This window comes from Athene noctua, chromosome 28 (genome assembly GCF_965140245.1).
Source record: "Athene noctua chromosome 28, bAthNoc1.hap1.1, whole genome shotgun sequence".
In the NCBI taxonomy this organism is placed as follows: domain Eukaryota; kingdom Metazoa; phylum Chordata; class Aves; order Strigiformes; family Strigidae; genus Athene; species Athene noctua.
Window position 1 is genome coordinate 4,943,656 of NC_134064.1, and position 16,620 is coordinate 4,960,275.

Here is a 16,620-nt window from a genome sequence, read left to right on the forward strand (position 1 = left end):
GCTGGTAGAAAACACTTCTGTTCGTTACCAACACCAGGCAGGACACAGCCGCTTAGGGACAGAGGAGCTCTGCTGTCGCAGAAGAAAGGGCCTGTATTTCACAGACATGAGGAATATTACAAGATCGAGGCTGGAAATCCCATCTTGGCAATAGTCACTAGGCTACTGTACACAAACACAGCGAACATCTTGGAAGCAGCATTGTAGGGCAGTTGACTGGCTCCTATTGACAACGCGACCAAGAAGTCAGAGCTTGGCACTTTTTCCCCTACAGTGAATAGATCTTACAATTGAAGTGCAGCGAGTTGTCCAGATCACCTCCGAAATAAATGAGTGGCCGGATTCCAGTAAGGATTGTCCTGCTGCAAAGATGCCACTTGGATGTGGCAAACAGTCTGACAGCACAAGGAGTCAACTCTCAAATGACTGTGTCTGAACCTCGTGTCCCTTCCACTCGGCTGTAACAACGGTCCCTTCCTACAGGGTTGTGTTCAGCTGGCTGCAGGCCAGAGCAGCGTCTTGGCAACCCTCCACGGCCAGCTCAGACAGCTTCTGAATTATCTGAATCGCGTCAGAGGTACCTCTCTGTCGGCAAAAAGAGCTGATGCTCTAAAGCAGAAGTGGTCATCTGGCTGCCAGATAGAACAACGCTCATTTTAAACACAGGTTTTTAAAAATTAACGTGAGTTGCCTGCCTCCATCTTGTCGTGCTGTCCTTGGAAGCAGACGCTGAACAAATTCACTGTTTATTGATCGTGTCTCTTGGTCTGAGTCATGACTTGACTGATATCTGAACTGGTGGATTTTCTTCCCTACTGAAACAATGCCAGTTCTCCCCCTTCCCACCCCCCTTGGCAGCCTTTATAGCAGAAAGAGACTGAAGTAGAGAAAACACAACTGGGCACTGACACCCACACAAGGCTGCAGCAGCAGCCAGACACAACCCCCCGCCAGCTCTCTGAGGCTGGAGGTTCATACCTGTTATGTACCAACTCAGCCATCAGTTTGAGGACAGGTGTAGTGCAGGCTGGGTCGTGGTACCAGAGCTCAATTGCCCGCTGTAGGATTGGCATGTAGGATGGGTAGCTGCAAGGGGAGAGCTAAGGAACTCTGTGGCTTCTCATGAAGAAAAAAGGTCACAGATTCTACCAAAAAGTGTATTTTGTGTCTTGTACCCAAACAGCTTGCTTAATAAGGTTAAAGAGCTGCTTGCTGGGGTCTGCTTTACCACAGAAAAAAAAAAAAAAAAAAAAAAAATCAATCTTGAGTCTGTTGGGGTTGCATACACACTTCTTATACTAGGACAAACAGAAACAAAAAGGTTTTAAATGAAAGAGAAGACAGATACACAGATCTGTCACTGCAGACAGCTGACCTTCACCAGCCAAAGAGCAATCTGGAGCCCAGATATGGTGCTCTTTGAGCAGCTATGCTCTCACCAAGAGGACAAAGATACCAACTGCTCTTGGCTCTAGTGAGCAAGAGGAGAGCTTTTGTTGCTGCTGAGACATCAGCAGCCCATTAAAGGCCTTTGTTCTTTACAGGTCAAATTGCTTTAAGTCCAATCGGAAAAACCCCAACAGTTCAGCTCTGAGCAGATTTCTAGGTTGACTTGGTTGCAACCAGACCGAGTTAAATCTATTTTAGGGTTTACAGACAGGACATCGAGTTCTGTTAAAGTGAAGAGAAACCCCCAGTCAGGATTTAGCAGGGAAAATAGGGCATTTGGATTCAGCCAGAGCTCTCCCCTCTGACAGACAGGATGACTCAAGTTTTAGGGCAACAGAAGGATACATCCACTCAAACAGCATCATGAAGCTGGTCTTGGCATTGAAGGCAAAGGCTATTCCCCTCAAGTCTCTCACCAAACCAACCAAGGTTCTCTGTATTTCAAAAGAAAAGGTACGTTAAAACACACCACACGTACAGATCTCTCCCTGCCTGGCTCCACCAGCCCCTTCCCTTCCTCCCACCCCAACAGCAATCCAGCCGTTCAGTGCTGGATGCCAGTCCCAGGTTTGACAGTTCTTCCTCTTCAGTGCCAGAAACCCTCCTGAATTTGAACCAGCACAGCGACAGCACTGGGGTACTTCATCCCCAGCAGAAGGAAAGCTGGCAGATGAGGCTCACTGCTGCTGTTACGAACCACCCTCAGACCCCAGGGGGTACAGGGCCCACCACCACAGACACTGAAAGGGAATCACCCATTGCTCCAGCATCTCCTGGTCTCGTTCAGAGGGCAGAACAGTTCTTACTCTGCAGGAGTTACTCATTCTCTCCTGCCTGTCTGAACCAAAAAGGTCAAAGCCCCTATGGGAAAGCATAGCGAGAGCATGGATAGGGGGGAAGGTCCTGCCCAACTTACTTTTGCCTCTTGTTCATTGAAAGTATTTGTGCTGAACATCTGTGCCACGGTCTCAAAGGCAGCTGTGAGGGGAAGCATGAATTGCTCATACTGATCCTCATCTTCCCCTGAAAGAAAAAAAGAACAAACAGAAATCAGGAGGAAGTAAGACTGCACATCCCTGCGCCCTTCAGTTCTGCCTCAGACATCGCTCCGCCACGGAGCTAGAGGCAGAGAGACCACAGCTTTCCCGACAGGTGATCTACCCCTGCCAGTATCTAACTTAGAGAAAAGACTAAGAGCAAACCCTGTCACCTCAGGAAGACATTTTGACTATTACAAATTGGAGCCCCAGTCCTGGCCATGTGCATCTCTGGACTACCTGTACCTGTACCCAGCAACACGGCAACAAAGCCACTCTTGAGCTTCTTTCCCCTCCTTTTTCTTATCCCATTTGACTTCTCCCATTCCAGCAGCTTTTCCTGCAGCAGCTTACAGCTCCCTGCGTAGAGCAAGGCCCAGCCTACTAAAGAGCCCAGCACCCACACCACAAAGTCACCATTTTGCTCTGGTTCCCAGGAAAAGACCCGAGTACCTAAATCCACCATGAGAAGACGCCCGAGTGCAGTGTAGAACGTAGTCCGACATCTCATGTCAGTCAGGTTGGACTGATTGTTAATGCCCAGGAAGGAAAAGTGCTCACTCTGCAAAGGGAAGAGGAGAGATGGGTTAGAGGGGAACCACCACCTTGAACGGGCTCCCGGACCGAGGATCCCCCAATTCCCCCGTCTAATTCTCAGCCTGTGCAAGGAGGAGCAGCAGGGAGGAGCAGGGTTATCTTGCTAACCACTTCACATCTGCCAGCCATCTCGGCGAGCGTGCCACCAGAGGGCAACAGGCACCGTGCCCACGGCCCCCGAGCACGTCCCATCTGCTGGCAAAGACACCAGCACTATCATCTTTCATCTTGGAATTCCCCAGGACCAGATGAACAAGGAAGTCTTGCTTTGACTCCAGAGCAAAGAAGCAATCTGCAACCCCTGAACTCGTGGGGACCCTTCAGGCGTTAAGGCTGCTGAAGAGCAGATAGATCCTGAGTTATTTTGCTCACATTCTCCAGGGAACTGTAACCCCAGACAATGCAGCTTCTGGGCAAAACACAGGCCATGGAACTGCTGCAAAACAGCCTCCAGCTCAAGGAGTATAGCACCTCATTCAACCAGCCGGCGCAGACCTGTGGCTACAGCACCGGAGCATCGAGTGACCACACGCTCCAGAGGTGAGTCAGAAATGTGACACTTTGCTGCTGACTTCTAATCGCTCATTCGACCATTTCTGATTTCAAGGCAGCGTCCCAGATCCACACAGGGTAGTGACCAAGGAACAAGGCTGCCACCCTGACCGCTGCAAGCGATGGCACTTCTTCCAAATCAGCACTTCTTAGAGTGAAAGCCAGGGACACCGAAATGCTGTTACACTTTCCATTAAATCGCATAAACGGTGCTCACTGCTGTCTGCCTGCACGTGCAGCACCATCAGCCCTCTCCACATTTCTCAGCCACCAGAGGGAGGTGGCTGTCTTTCAGTGGGGAGAAAAGAGACCCCCACATTAACCCTTCGGGGATAATTACAGCCCCTCAAAAATCAAAGGGCGGGCTTCGAACAGAGAGAGACGGAACACGGATTTCAGTTTCTAGAGGCTCATCTAGTGTGTCAGAAGCATCTGGGGAACAAGTAAACTTCACAAACGTGTCCAGATGTTAAAACTAGGGGATCATCTCAGCCGCACAAAGGCAGACGGAGGAGTTTTGCTGTGAGACAAGAAGCAGAAGGTGAAAGGACTTACCGTGTGATTGTTCAGCATGAACTGTACGGCGCTCAGTTTCACCAGCTTTCTAACGCTGCTGTATGTAAAGGGGGTGTTAAGGAAGCAGCAGAGTCAGCAGAAAACTTCTTGCAATGCTTGCAAAGCACTTTCCAGGGCAAAACTGAAAGGGGACTCTTACGTCTGTATTATTCAATATGTTCTAACCTCTCTTCCATGTGTTTCAAGAGCAACCAAGTTGCTTAAATCTCTACAGTTGAGACCTGTAGAGACCATTTTCATTTACACTGTCAGGAAGAACAAGAAGACGACTGTAAGACAGAACGTGACTGTGAATTGTGACGGTAAGTTACCAAGCAATTACAATCCGAAACGGTGACGGTAAGTTAACGAGTAATTATGATTGAAAATAATAAAAAAACCCTGCAATATTATAGCCATCTACCGCAATTCAACAGCTAGGTAAGACGTTGACCAAGCACTTGCACTCTGCTCTTCTCACTACCCAGAAGATGAAGCAGTTCAGGAAGCTGGTAGATGCAGAGTGCTCCTGTTCCAGCCGAGCATCTGGGTCACTCTTCCCCCATGCTGAGGTTTAAGTGTTCTGTGCACCCAACAGCTCTTCTGAAAAGGATATCCAATGGAGAGGTCATTGAGCAGCTGCAGCGTCTTGGAGGTGATAGGCTCGCATCGGCCCCAGTACTTCAAGTTGGTGATGCTAGGGAAGAGGACAACAAGGACGGATCAGAGGGGTTTGCTCAGCTTCCCCTTTGCTGTGCGGCGGATTCTTCCAGTTCAAAAGTGACCCAACATCATCAGCTCCACCCTCCACCGAAACCACAGACATCACAAGCCACAAAATATTGGTATAAAATTACTGTACTTACATTTGGTTGACTAGAAAATTATCCTTCAGATAATCTTCACTACTTGGGTCCCAAGCTACACTGGCCCATACCCAGGCCCTTGGAATTCTGTGGCACTCCAGGGCTGGTTTCTGCAGCAAGGGTAAGAGAATTCTGCGGCAGTGACTACATGCAGACGTATGCAATTCTGCACCTGCACCATCCACTGTCAGCTGCAGAATTCTAGTAGCCCTTGCTTCTTCCAGGAGAGCCATTTGACCCCTTGGGGATGACGCGCAGCCAGGGCGCGTGAGGGCAGGCAAGGCCCCGGGCACCTAAAGAAGCCAAGGGGGAGCTAACGGCTGCACGGCACCAGGCGCACGGCACTGGGCGTCAGCGTCGAGGAGCTACTGAATTGGTTCAAAATGCTGCCAAAAACATGACAAAAAAGGGCAGTCGACAGGTTGGGTCCAGAGGAGAGCTGCCAAGGAAAAGGCCGAATCGGGTGCCTACCAGAGCGGAAGAGTTTTAAGAAAAGGACTTGCGCTACTCTGGTACTGAACAGCAGAATTTGCAAAGAAAACCTTTGAAGGAGCAGTCCCCTCCCCACAGAGCTTTCGTGGCTGGTGATTGCCAAGAGTCAAGTGATAGGGCACGAGTGCTTGAGGCTGTCCCCTCTCTGACTTTGGTTCTACTAAGCAGGCACTGGGAAGAGAATCCGTTATCTTGGTGTACAGCTTATTTTTGTGTCTCCACGGTGGATAAATCAATCCTGGATATTGTGTGTGACCTAAACCCTGATAAAAGCCCGTAATTCTCTTGAGTAGCCAGATGATACTAGTTTCAGACTGAACAACACTCCCTCATATTCCAGTTTTCCTGGTTATACGTTCAAATAAACCCTGGAATCCCTGATGCCTGCAAGCAGAAACACTTACATTTTTCCTATGAAGACACTCAGGACCATGGTCTCATCATTCAAGCCCAGGACCTCTGAGAGACGGCGGTAGAGCTGGAGGGGAAAAAATAACACCAATTTAAAAGCTGTCAAGAAAACAAGTAATGGGCAGAGAATGTCTGGTTTTCACTTGTTCTCCCTTTGTGGCCCACATGCCTGGGAGGGGGCGTATGCTCTGGGCTTTCCCAGATCAACCAAACAAGGGGCTGAGATGCTGCTGATCTGATCCAGACCAATACTTGCCCTCATCACTGATAACTCTTTTCTATCACTAGTCATAGTGGGTTCAGATACTGTACACAGAAGCCAAAACACTTGCTTTTTCTAGGGAAAGGGGACGTTAACACTGCAGCTACACGCAGTATCTTAGTGCGTCTGGAACTCTAAGCTCCTTGACACATCGCTGCTCTGAAGCCTGTGAGATGGAGAAGGATGGTCCCAGACTACTGGAGAAGGATGGTCCCAGACTACTGGAGAAGGATGGTCCCAGACTACTGGAGAAGGATGGTCCCAGACTACTGGAGAAGGATGGTCCCAGACTACTGGAGAAGGAAGGACCTAACTCTGGAGTAAAGATGTTCTCATTCTTTACGTATTTAATTAAAAAAAGATATTTTGCATCTCTAAAGATGCGCCAAGGCATTCAAAGTCCAGTACATCTACAATTGCCTTGTGATGGAAGAGAACAGATACTTATCTTCACTTTAGAGCCAAGGAAGCAAGAATGCCAGGCTCAGGCTCCTTACGGGCGTGCAGGCGGTGCGACTCGCACGCTTTCACAAGTATATGAGCTTAAGGCACTCATTTGAAATTTATAGTCCCTTAAGGGACTCATTTCAGAGCAGAAACCTGGCAGATAAGCAAACTGCACCCAGGTCTCAAGTTCTAGGCTTACTGTCATAGTCACTGGCTCCTTCCCGACGCATACAGAACACAGTATTTCAAAAACAGCTCAGGGTTTGCAGTGTTAACACTGGACATGTATCTAGAAAACACAGCAAACAGGTCTCATTTTCAGCTACAAAGAGGAGAAAACAAGTAATGCCACTTGCTTTCATTAAAAAAAAGGAAGTTATTACTGGACTTCGTATCACCAAAGAGACGCAGCCAAGGGGACTGATTACCTTGGAAGACTTCTGCACCTGATCTCCAATATAGATCTTCCGAAACTGCTCAAAGAAGCTCAGCATGGCAAGCTCCAGCTTCTCGTTGCCAGCCTGCGCCAGACGGGAGTCCGTCAGGTTCATCAGCTGCAGCACTCTGCAGAGAGGTGGGGAAAACAGGCCTTGCTGATGGGCACGGGGAGGAAGGGGGGATTTCTGGCACACGGTGGTGTTTCCAGGCTGCGTGCCACAGTATTTTTTACTTTCTGTGGGCATTGTCATTTTGGGTCAAGAACTGACAAAAGTGATAACAAAACACTGACTAGGGCACATTCCTCTTCTGTGCAGGGTCATTATGAGGCTTCTCTATCCTCGTTAGACAGGGATGCAAGGCCTGGGGTTTTAATTTGCTGCAGAAGCGAGTTCTGGGTGCTTTAGCACACTTACCCAGCAACTGGTCCATCATGTTCTCAAACCCACCTGAGAAAGCACTACCTGCTCCCCTCGGGAGAGCCAGACTCTAAACGACCCCCCCCCTTCAGTTTGGTTTTTGTTGCGAGCCCCGCAGAAACAATGCTGTGACCTGGGCACGGGCTCAAGCAGCAATGATATTCTTTTTGGCAAGTGCCACAAAGCACAGAGTGGGAAAGAAGATAAAACGTAAGTGGACTTGTGTGAACATCTCTCGGATATGCTGGCACTAAAGGCAGCTGAAATACAGACGGGGTCTCACCGTCTCCCCTTCAGCAGCACAGCAGCTGTGCGGGAAGCCAGTGCTCGATGTTATTTCCCGGCTCACTGCCCCGCCAGCTCCCACCCATGCACAGTTTGGATCTCTTACTACCCCGGCTTCCAAGCAGAGCAATTAGGCTCTGGACCACAAAGCCTTCGGTGAGACTCAGGGTGGGTCAGGAGCTGTAAGCTACGTGTTCTCACACCCATCAAATAAAGCTTTGCACTGGAGAGGATTTACAGTCCCAAAAATCCAGCACGTGTTAGACATTATAAAGTTTTAACAGCTGTAAGAGATCTACAATATTCACAGTGTATTTATGGACAAAACACACTTTGGATTATTAATTAGGAAAAAGACTTAATCCCCCACCCCAGCAGAGAACCATCATGCATTTAGTTCTACTCCAATGCATGCAGTTAAGCCCGGTATAAACTCCCCTCTCACATGCTCTTCCCCTCTCACTCTCTTTCTTATAACCTCAGATTTCCCAATTTAACCAAGTTGCAGCAGAAGTTTGCTGCCGGGCTCTAGCTCGTGCCACCAATCTCTTTTTTCAGGACGGCCAATTCCACAATTTCAGTGAAAAAGAGGGGAAGAACATGGTGGCAGCTTCACGATCACAATTCTTTTGGTGACTTCAACAGCAGTGCAGCTAGAAAACAGTCAAGTCAGCATCCCTACCGACAAACCAACTCGCCATCCATCGCATCCTGCTCATCCGTGCTGGCGAACGAGACCCTACCACCAATCACTGCCCCGATAATATAGACGAGCCACGTCAGGCGCCCTGAAACCAACAGAGGACATCAGAACCAAGCACGTCACACCCCACCCGGAGGAAGCTGAGGAGATCTGCGTTTTCTTTTGGCAAAGACAGGATTCACAAGGAGTACCTCTCTGCTTCAGTGCCTATCTATATCAAAATTACCCAATTTTTCACTTGGTGGTGAACAGGTATGACTTTTACTAGAAAAGAAACAAGAATGCCAGGTCTGCCTGGAAAATTTTCGTTATTTAAAGATATTCCACCACAGAAAGCCACTTCCTTGTACAACTATATTCTGTGTATTTAAACACGTGCAGATGCCAGCAGGCATTGTTTATTCTTTCGAAGTACATATGGTTGGTGGAAAAATCAACATCATACAGAGTTCTGCCCTCCCACACAAAAAAAATACTGTGTTAGATCAGACAATACTGTTTCAGAAGAAAGGAACAGTTTCCATACCTGTGCTGATGCGCCCAGCTCCTCCACAAAAGGGGAAGCCAGCTACATTATTAGAGAGTGGGCATAACAGCTATACCTGGACCTCCAAAAGAACCACTTCTTTATGTTTATGAAACAATTCCTAAAACAACCAGCTATGCAAGCGCAAAACCTCCACGCTGAACCCACCCGACGCTGCGGACAGACACCCTCCTGCAGACTGTGGCACCAGCTGAAAACCCCACTCCCAGTTACTCATTACCAACAACCAGCTGGAGGTTTCTGCCACAAAGCCAGAGAGGAGGTTCAAATGAGCACCCTGTATTCTGCCTTGGACAAGAGAGGGATGGGGAAAGCAGTGCTCATGCCTGGGGATGGAGGAACATCCTCAGAATCTGTCTCTGAAAGACTGGGCAAGGAGATAAACTACATTTCCCCCCCAAAAAAGGAATGGAGTTGGTTGTGGGGCAGTAATATCTTCAGCCAGCACTGCTATTTGTGTTGGGGAGTGTCTGTCCACAGCCAAAAATATTCTACACCACACAGGCACCTCCCCAAGGGAAGGTTTGTGAGATCTGCCTCCTCATTTATGGATTTCATCAGGAACGTGAGCTTCAGAAAGGCTGCTTTTGAGAATGGGCAACCTACTGCAAGCTCACAGGCCACAGTCCTGTGAACACACTCACCTTCTTGTACCGCAACATCCATGGGGCTGGCGGTGGCACTCTGCAGCAGCTCCTGGTACGACTGGGCTGACTGGTCGAAGAGCTGCACAAGCAGAGCACAGGTCTTCTCGTACTCACACCGGCCGATGGTGGAGAGCTGATCTAACTGCTGTTGCACAAGGCCAGTGTCATCCAGCGGATCCTCCAAACCATCCCTAAGCAGCACAAAAATAGATTAGAAAAGCACTTAAAATGTAGAGACAGCCTAAGCCATAACCTAAGCTTGTTTATATCGGGTAGGGGATGCCTTCCCAGGCGTACAGTGATTCCAACAACTAAAGTCTCTGCCCCTACTTTTTGTCACGACGGAGAGCTACAGAGACCAACAGAATCATCTGACCATTCCTGCGGCCGTAAATCAGAAAAACAGTGGTGGTGCAGGTGGAAAGGCCATCAGGACCTGCGATGAGTAAGCTCTTCTTAACATTTTTAACATTTATTCAGGTCTTTGAACAGAACCTGTGGTGCCAAGATCTCTGTCTGGTTGTCTTTGTATAACAACGCTTTCCATCTTTCCCAAAGTTTCAGTTGTTTTTTCCTCTAAATACACTAACCTCAACAATAAGTTTATTGCAAACTCCAGTACCAGCTAAAAAGTGCTGTTCCTCCCTTGCATTGCTAGATACCTAAAAAAGGGACAAATCAATCAGAATTCCTTGAGAGGCATTATATTTTTCTATACTCAAACATTTATTTTCATCAAATACAAACACAAGGTGGAATTCACCCCACACAAATTCAGGCACTGCAGAGTCCTGAGGGCTGCCCCTACACTCAAAGGAAGGGAAAAAAAACCCAACACTTCTAGGTATAACATGCCATCTTACAGGAGTGATCTACACATTAAGTGAATCACACTTTGCATACTTATTCCTCTCTGCTCCAAGGGCAATTCAGAGCATAAGCCGTACACTGCAGATGTATGATGCTGGGTAAGATGAATTCTACCCATGTCAGAGATCACTCAGATCAATCTCAGCCACTTGAAATTGAGGAAGGTCTAAAAAATCCCCAGTTTAAAAAAAAAAAAAAAAAAGTAAGTGTCTTTTTTATAAGAGACAGAGTAAGTGATTTAGGTAAGCCTGCCTTAGAAATCCTTTGGCGACTCACAAAACTTCCTGCGGTCGTGGCCGTTTTAAAAAGAAAACTCAGAAGAGAGACACACCAGAGCCTTCTGCCGTGCCGAGAGGGTCAAGTGCTGCCACCTCTCTGCTTTTCTTACCTCAATATGATGTGCACAGACTCCAGCCTGGACGTGATGTAAGCTTTTGTGACTTCTGGTGTGTACGTTTCGAGCATGTGAGGCTCTGTGGCTTTAACGTAGGGCACGGACGCAGCCAGCCGCTGCCACAAGCTCAGGAGATAGTGAACGCTGTTGGGAGCAAACTCCCAGTGCTACCAGGAACCAAGAGAAAGAAAAGGAGAAGAAACCAGTGAGTTACGGCCTTGAGATTATTTTATCCAGATTATTTTGACTCACGAAGCACTAGATATAGCAACATCTAAAAGCTTTAGTGATCTGGTTGTCAATTCTCACAATGAATTTCAGTTCACACCTGAATTCAGTGGGTATTATCAGCATTCAGTAAAGACTGAACAATAAGCCCCGGTTCCTAGGCTGTGTAGCTGAGCCAAAGCCTTTAGTCCCAAACTACTGCCAAGCTCATACTGCAGCGTGCTGCAGACAGCTCCCCAAACAGAATGGAGAGTTTCAAGCTGTTTTCCCGGTAAATATTAAAGTTTAACAAACAAAGGCATTATGTAAGCTACACAAGTTGTTTTTTTTTAAACCATGTTCTGTGCAGGGGTGTAGTTACAAGCTGTATATCAGTGGAAAACTCAGTGGGAATATGGCATGATATATTCATATTACTAGCAACCCCTGCAACTGCATTTTAATAGTTAAGTGATACACAATTCTAAAAATAAGCCTTATTTAACAAGGTTGGGCTTTTTTTCCCCCTGCTAGGCCACAGAAAGACTCTGAAGGCATAGCAACCCTGCCTGCCCCCACACACCGCTCCTGTTCCATTCAGTAGGAATTCATGGAATCATCGATGCTACACCGCAGGGTTCTGTCACAGAGTCTGCAGGGTACCTTGGTAAAAATTAACATTTAGCGAATTAAGGGGCAAAGAAGAGACAAGAGTGTTTGTTTCAAGAGAAGACGAGGGGCATAAAGGCCCATCGAGGGTAAGTAAAACCATTTTGTACCTGCAGGCTGGTCACGGTGAAGTTGGCAATGAGTCGGATGACCTCGGGGTAGTTCTCCACCTTCACCAGCTCTCCCAGCTGGTAATTGCTTTTCAATCGGGCCAGCAATCGGCAGAACTCATGGTAGTTATTTGGGTCTGACAAACTCTGAGGAGAAAAAGAGGAGAAAAATTGAGAGTCTGCTAGAAAAGGTGCAGATTTACAGTGGAACAGTAGGAAAAGACGTTGCACCCCCCTCCCCAGTGCCACAAGTGGGGCATGTACATTAGAACGGATTTTTGCTGAAGAAACTTGATGCGGAAGAAGCAGAGACCCAATTCCACCGAGCACATCCGAAACACTCACCTGTGGGTTTTCCAGTATTCGTTTAACTCCATCAACGAGATGAGATAAAAACTTTGCTCTTTCCGCATTGTTGAAGAGGGATCTGCGTACAGAGGCTATCTGCACTAAGCAGGATAAAACCTAGAGGGGACAAAGAGAATAAAGAGAGGGATTAGAACAATAAAATGAACAGCACGGTTCCTTTTCATGATGCAACAAATCAAACTTAAGTACAATGCTCCTTTGCACGCTACACAACAGCTCCCTCATCTTTGCACTTCTGTGTAAGAGCGTAGCAACAAATTACACCAGAGATAAAAAAACGCATCACCCAAAGGAACGTCTCCATCCTGACAGTCAAAGGTGCGTTCCAAGCTGTGCTCCTAAAAATGCTGGGATTTCTTCAGACAGAGAACACAGACCTCAAAAGACTGAAAATACACTAGGACTGGCAGGGAAAGCTGGTAAACTTAACATAGACTTGGAGATGTATCACAGAAGATAGAAGACTGGCAAGTAAAAAAAAAAAAAATACCTAAATTGTTCTTAACCCAAACCTCTGAAATTTAAATGGAGAGTAAATTCCAAGGGTGCAGCTGCATTAATGAGTAACAGGTGGTGAACAGGGTTTTGAAGGGCAGTGGCAGCCAGTTACAACAGCACTTGGCAGCCCTTATCCAGGGGCAAAGCCCCCTTCCCTCTGACCAGCTACTGGTTCAACTGGTGAGCCCCTCACTCTTGCTGGCTCTCATTTACTGATCAATGAGGCAGGACAATTAAAAGGCGTAATTGCTTCAGATTTCTATGCAGTAACCAAAAAAAAAAAAAAAAAAAAAAGAAAAAGAAAAAGAAAAAATAAGAGTCTCCCACTGTTAGAAGTCTCTCATGAATATCTGAGGCTCTAAATTAGCAAGTAGCCCTTCAACATAACGAACAATGCTGAGAGTCTCAGCGGAAGAAAAAACTTCTGAAGGACCCTTCCCTCCCTCCCTAGCCAAAGGGCATGTTTCATTGTAGCGTTAATTATGAAAAATATTTATCTGATAAATAAATGCCTGGCAGGCCATTTTTTTTCCAGAAGAAATAACCCAATTTTTACTTTAAGTTGTGCTCTTGGCCATTTCATCCAACTGAGACACAGCCCGGTTTTAAAAGTGTGGAAGGAGAAATTACATTTTTCAGTTATGCTCCCAGACTCGCTACCTACTCGCAGTACGGTTTTAGGACCAACTTAGCAGTACGGTGGAAATAAAAGAAGCTACATCCCTCAAAAAGGGCTCACTGAGAGCGAGCAGGCAGACTCTAGGCTACGCAAGGACAAAGAAGTAGGCTGGGCTTCCAGCAAACAAGCTGCTCTTAGGTCAAACCCAAAACCTGCAGATGCATCAAAACCTGCAGCAGCAGCAGCACCGGCCCAGCCTCCCCTTTGTCACCACAGCAGAAGGCTGTGCTGGCCAAGTAAAGGCACCTGGCTGAGGGCAGCCCCCAGCATTTTAACCCAGATAAATCCTCCAAACCCCCCCAAGTCTCCCAGACGAATCCTACAAACACTTTCTGGTAGTGGAGTCTGTAAGGAAAATAAACACTGAACTTACCAGAGGAGAAAACGAAGGAGGGATGGAATGATAAAGATCAAAAAACAACTGAAGGGTCGAAGAATCCAAGAATGCTGAAACAGAACAGAGTATTTTACTGAGAACACCCCCATTTACTGCTTTCCATAGGGTTAATGCTTATCGTAACGATGGCATGTGCACTTGTCACACGAAGTACCACACTGTAAGAAATTTTCCAAAGGATTTGACGTTTTTACATAATTACCTTTCCTAGAAATAAAACAAACCCACCGGTACTTGGCACTAAGACAAAATTACAGGAAAATATTTTAAGAACACAACCTGTGAAACTGCCTGCAAAATGACTGGTGAGAACATAAAGGATGCCGAGAACAGGTGCTGAGTTATTTGTTATTTACAAATAATAAAAAAAAACCCCACTCAACACTTCACTGTTTCCTGACTTGGCAGGTGTAACTGTAAGGTTAAAGGAGTGGTTTAGCTCCAGATAGCCAACTCGAACTGAACTGCATTTGTAATCACACTAAGGAAAGGCTGGGATTTTACATGTGGCATTGTATGCAAAAGTTATTTGTTAAGTGTAGAGAGGGCTTCAGCAGGTCACACATGCTTTCAGCTGGTAGGCTGCAGATTAGCCCTCTTCCTCCAGCAAGATTACCTGATCTCCAACTGGTTGGGATCTGCACAGTGCAAAGATCATCTGAGGACTCGTCTGTTGATGTGCCAATGAAATCAAAGTTCAGGCAATTATGCGTGAGCTTAAGAAGCTGCATGAGCAGACCATGCTGGCTTTCATCATTTAGATTCAGGTTCTTCCCAGAAGCCTATAAAAAAAATTGGATTAAAAAAAAGTAAAAAGAAAAACAAAACCAACAACAACAACAACAACAACAAAAAATCAAGGTGACAGCTGAGTTTGAGGCAGCAATTTGACTTTAAACAGGATGTGGCAATCCTAAGGATCATATGCCACAAGCTATCCCATCCTTTTCCAGACAGCATGTGTATTTACATGCGTGGTCTTTCCACGAGATGGATAAACAGACAGTGCTTTCTTTTTCACTCGGCTTGTAGCACACAGGAGAAAAAACAGCCAGGCTTGCCAGCTTGCAATTATACCGTGAGATACAGGAGATAAGGAAGTTCTTATTAAGGTTAAACACAAGAATACATTTTCTGCCTGACAAGCACTTAGCAGCAGGGAATCCTGTTGCTCCACCTAACCCCCCGTATGGAAATGAGTGCCTTCACTTTTGTTGTGCAGAGGATCTGGATAAACCCCGCTCGGGTTTCACAGCTCTGCTGTGGGCAGGGAAAACACAGATGCTCTCAAGTAACACAAAGAACTTGCCGGACACGAAATGCTAGGTCACCTCACTGCAGTTTAAACGTAGCACTTGGGTCAGTACTCCAAGGACAGGTCAGCTAGTCTAGCCTTTCTATTATTGTTCTGTAGTTAAAACGAACTTCTTCCAGCTTAAGGCTTCTGCAAATAACACAGTGCACCGTGCTGACGCTGCCGAGACCAGTGCCAGTGGTCGCTGGGATCTCCTTCCTCCCTCTCTCCATGGCATCACAAAGATTTACTCTTCTGGGGCTTGCCTAGATGCACCCTGGTTTACAGACGGTGGTTTCTCGTGGCTCAATCCTCCCCACGTGACAAGATCACCTTAGAAACTTCTGCTTTATGTACAGAAGCTACTATTAGGCAAAAAAAAAAAAGATGTCACTTGGGTAGCAGGTGTTTAATTACAGGAAAACATGGATGTTGCGTGAGACAACAGAAAACATTCCAACCTGTCTTGAACCACAGCATCCCAAGAAACAAAAGCAAGATGATTAAGAATCAGGGTGGAAAACCAGAGGCTTCCTCCTGAGACAAGCTGTGTCTTTCTAGTCTCTAAGTCCCCACGGTCACGCAGTGGGCAATAGCTCCAGGTAACAAGGGCTGGTTTATGCCTCCTGGCTGAGTACCAGCACTCATTGAATTGTCTCCAACAAGTCTGGGCAGTTAGAAGGACGCTGTCCCGCCTGCACCTCCCCAGGCACTTTTTTTCATCAAACTAGAGGGATTCTTTTATTTCTGAGAGCTCTAATTGACCATCAAATGCACCTGAAATGAGCCAACGAATTCAGAAGTTACCAGAGCCGTTATGCTTCAGGAGGATGGGTGCATGGGAAAGGATGACTCGCATAATTGTGCGAGCTCTGCTTCCTTTAGAAACCGGGAGGAGAAAAAAAGATCAAATTACACCCACGTACCCACCTTTATTACTGACAGAACCAGAGCTGCTCATTTTGAAATACTTTAAAATAAAATTTCCTTTTCGCTATTTGTCAACTTTTGACACTTCACTCAGCTGGAAGGAAAAATGTTAAACTAATCAAAACTGTGCTACTGCCACTCAGTTACTGGGGTAGACTTTCTCATAAAGGGCTGTTCTTGAAGGCACCATGAGAACTCCAGATTAGCTTTTTAGAAAAGAAACCTGACGCAGAATCAAGAATTTTCTTCGGATAATCTACCTGTGTACAAAATACACATACTACTTCAGCTGAGAGAAAAACTGCTTTTTTTAGGGTAAAATCCAACCCTACTGGCCGAAAGTTGCTGCTTTGTCCCAGGATAAGTATTTTTAAAGCAAGTTAACTCATGTGTGATAATTTGCACAAAATAAAAACCCAGGGAACATAAGACAGTCTAATATTTATCACGTGTTAAAACATCAAGGTCAGCCTTTAGTCTCAATATACTAAACCTA

General features: G+C 46.5%; 1 protein-coding gene across 1 annotated transcript in view; it reads right to left on the reverse strand.

The window, feature by feature from the left end:
• Nucleotides 1-16,620, reverse strand: part of XPO7 (exportin 7) — a 49,189-nt gene that overhangs the window by 6,749 nt on the left and 25,820 nt on the right. The window contains exons 7-21 of the mRNA XM_074928411.1: nt 14,517-14,682; nt 13,877-13,950; nt 12,303-12,422; nt 11,958-12,104; nt 10,966-11,138; nt 9,705-9,898; nt 8,493-8,598; nt 7,097-7,232; nt 5,953-6,026; nt 4,807-4,887; nt 4,191-4,254; nt 2,940-3,048; nt 2,366-2,472; nt 1,795-1,883; nt 979-1,086 (exon numbers count right to left, since the gene is read on the reverse strand). Coding sequence (XP_074784512.1) covers nt 979-1,086; nt 1,795-1,883; nt 2,366-2,472; nt 2,940-3,048; nt 4,191-4,254; nt 4,807-4,887; nt 5,953-6,026; nt 7,097-7,232; nt 8,493-8,598; nt 9,705-9,898; nt 10,966-11,138; nt 11,958-12,104; nt 12,303-12,422; nt 13,877-13,950; nt 14,517-14,682 — 1,748 coding nt within the window. The remainder of the gene's footprint in view (nt 1-978; nt 1,087-1,794; nt 1,884-2,365; nt 2,473-2,939; nt 3,049-4,190; nt 4,255-4,806; nt 4,888-5,952; nt 6,027-7,096; nt 7,233-8,492; nt 8,599-9,704; nt 9,899-10,965; nt 11,139-11,957; nt 12,105-12,302; nt 12,423-13,876; nt 13,951-14,516; nt 14,683-16,620) is intronic.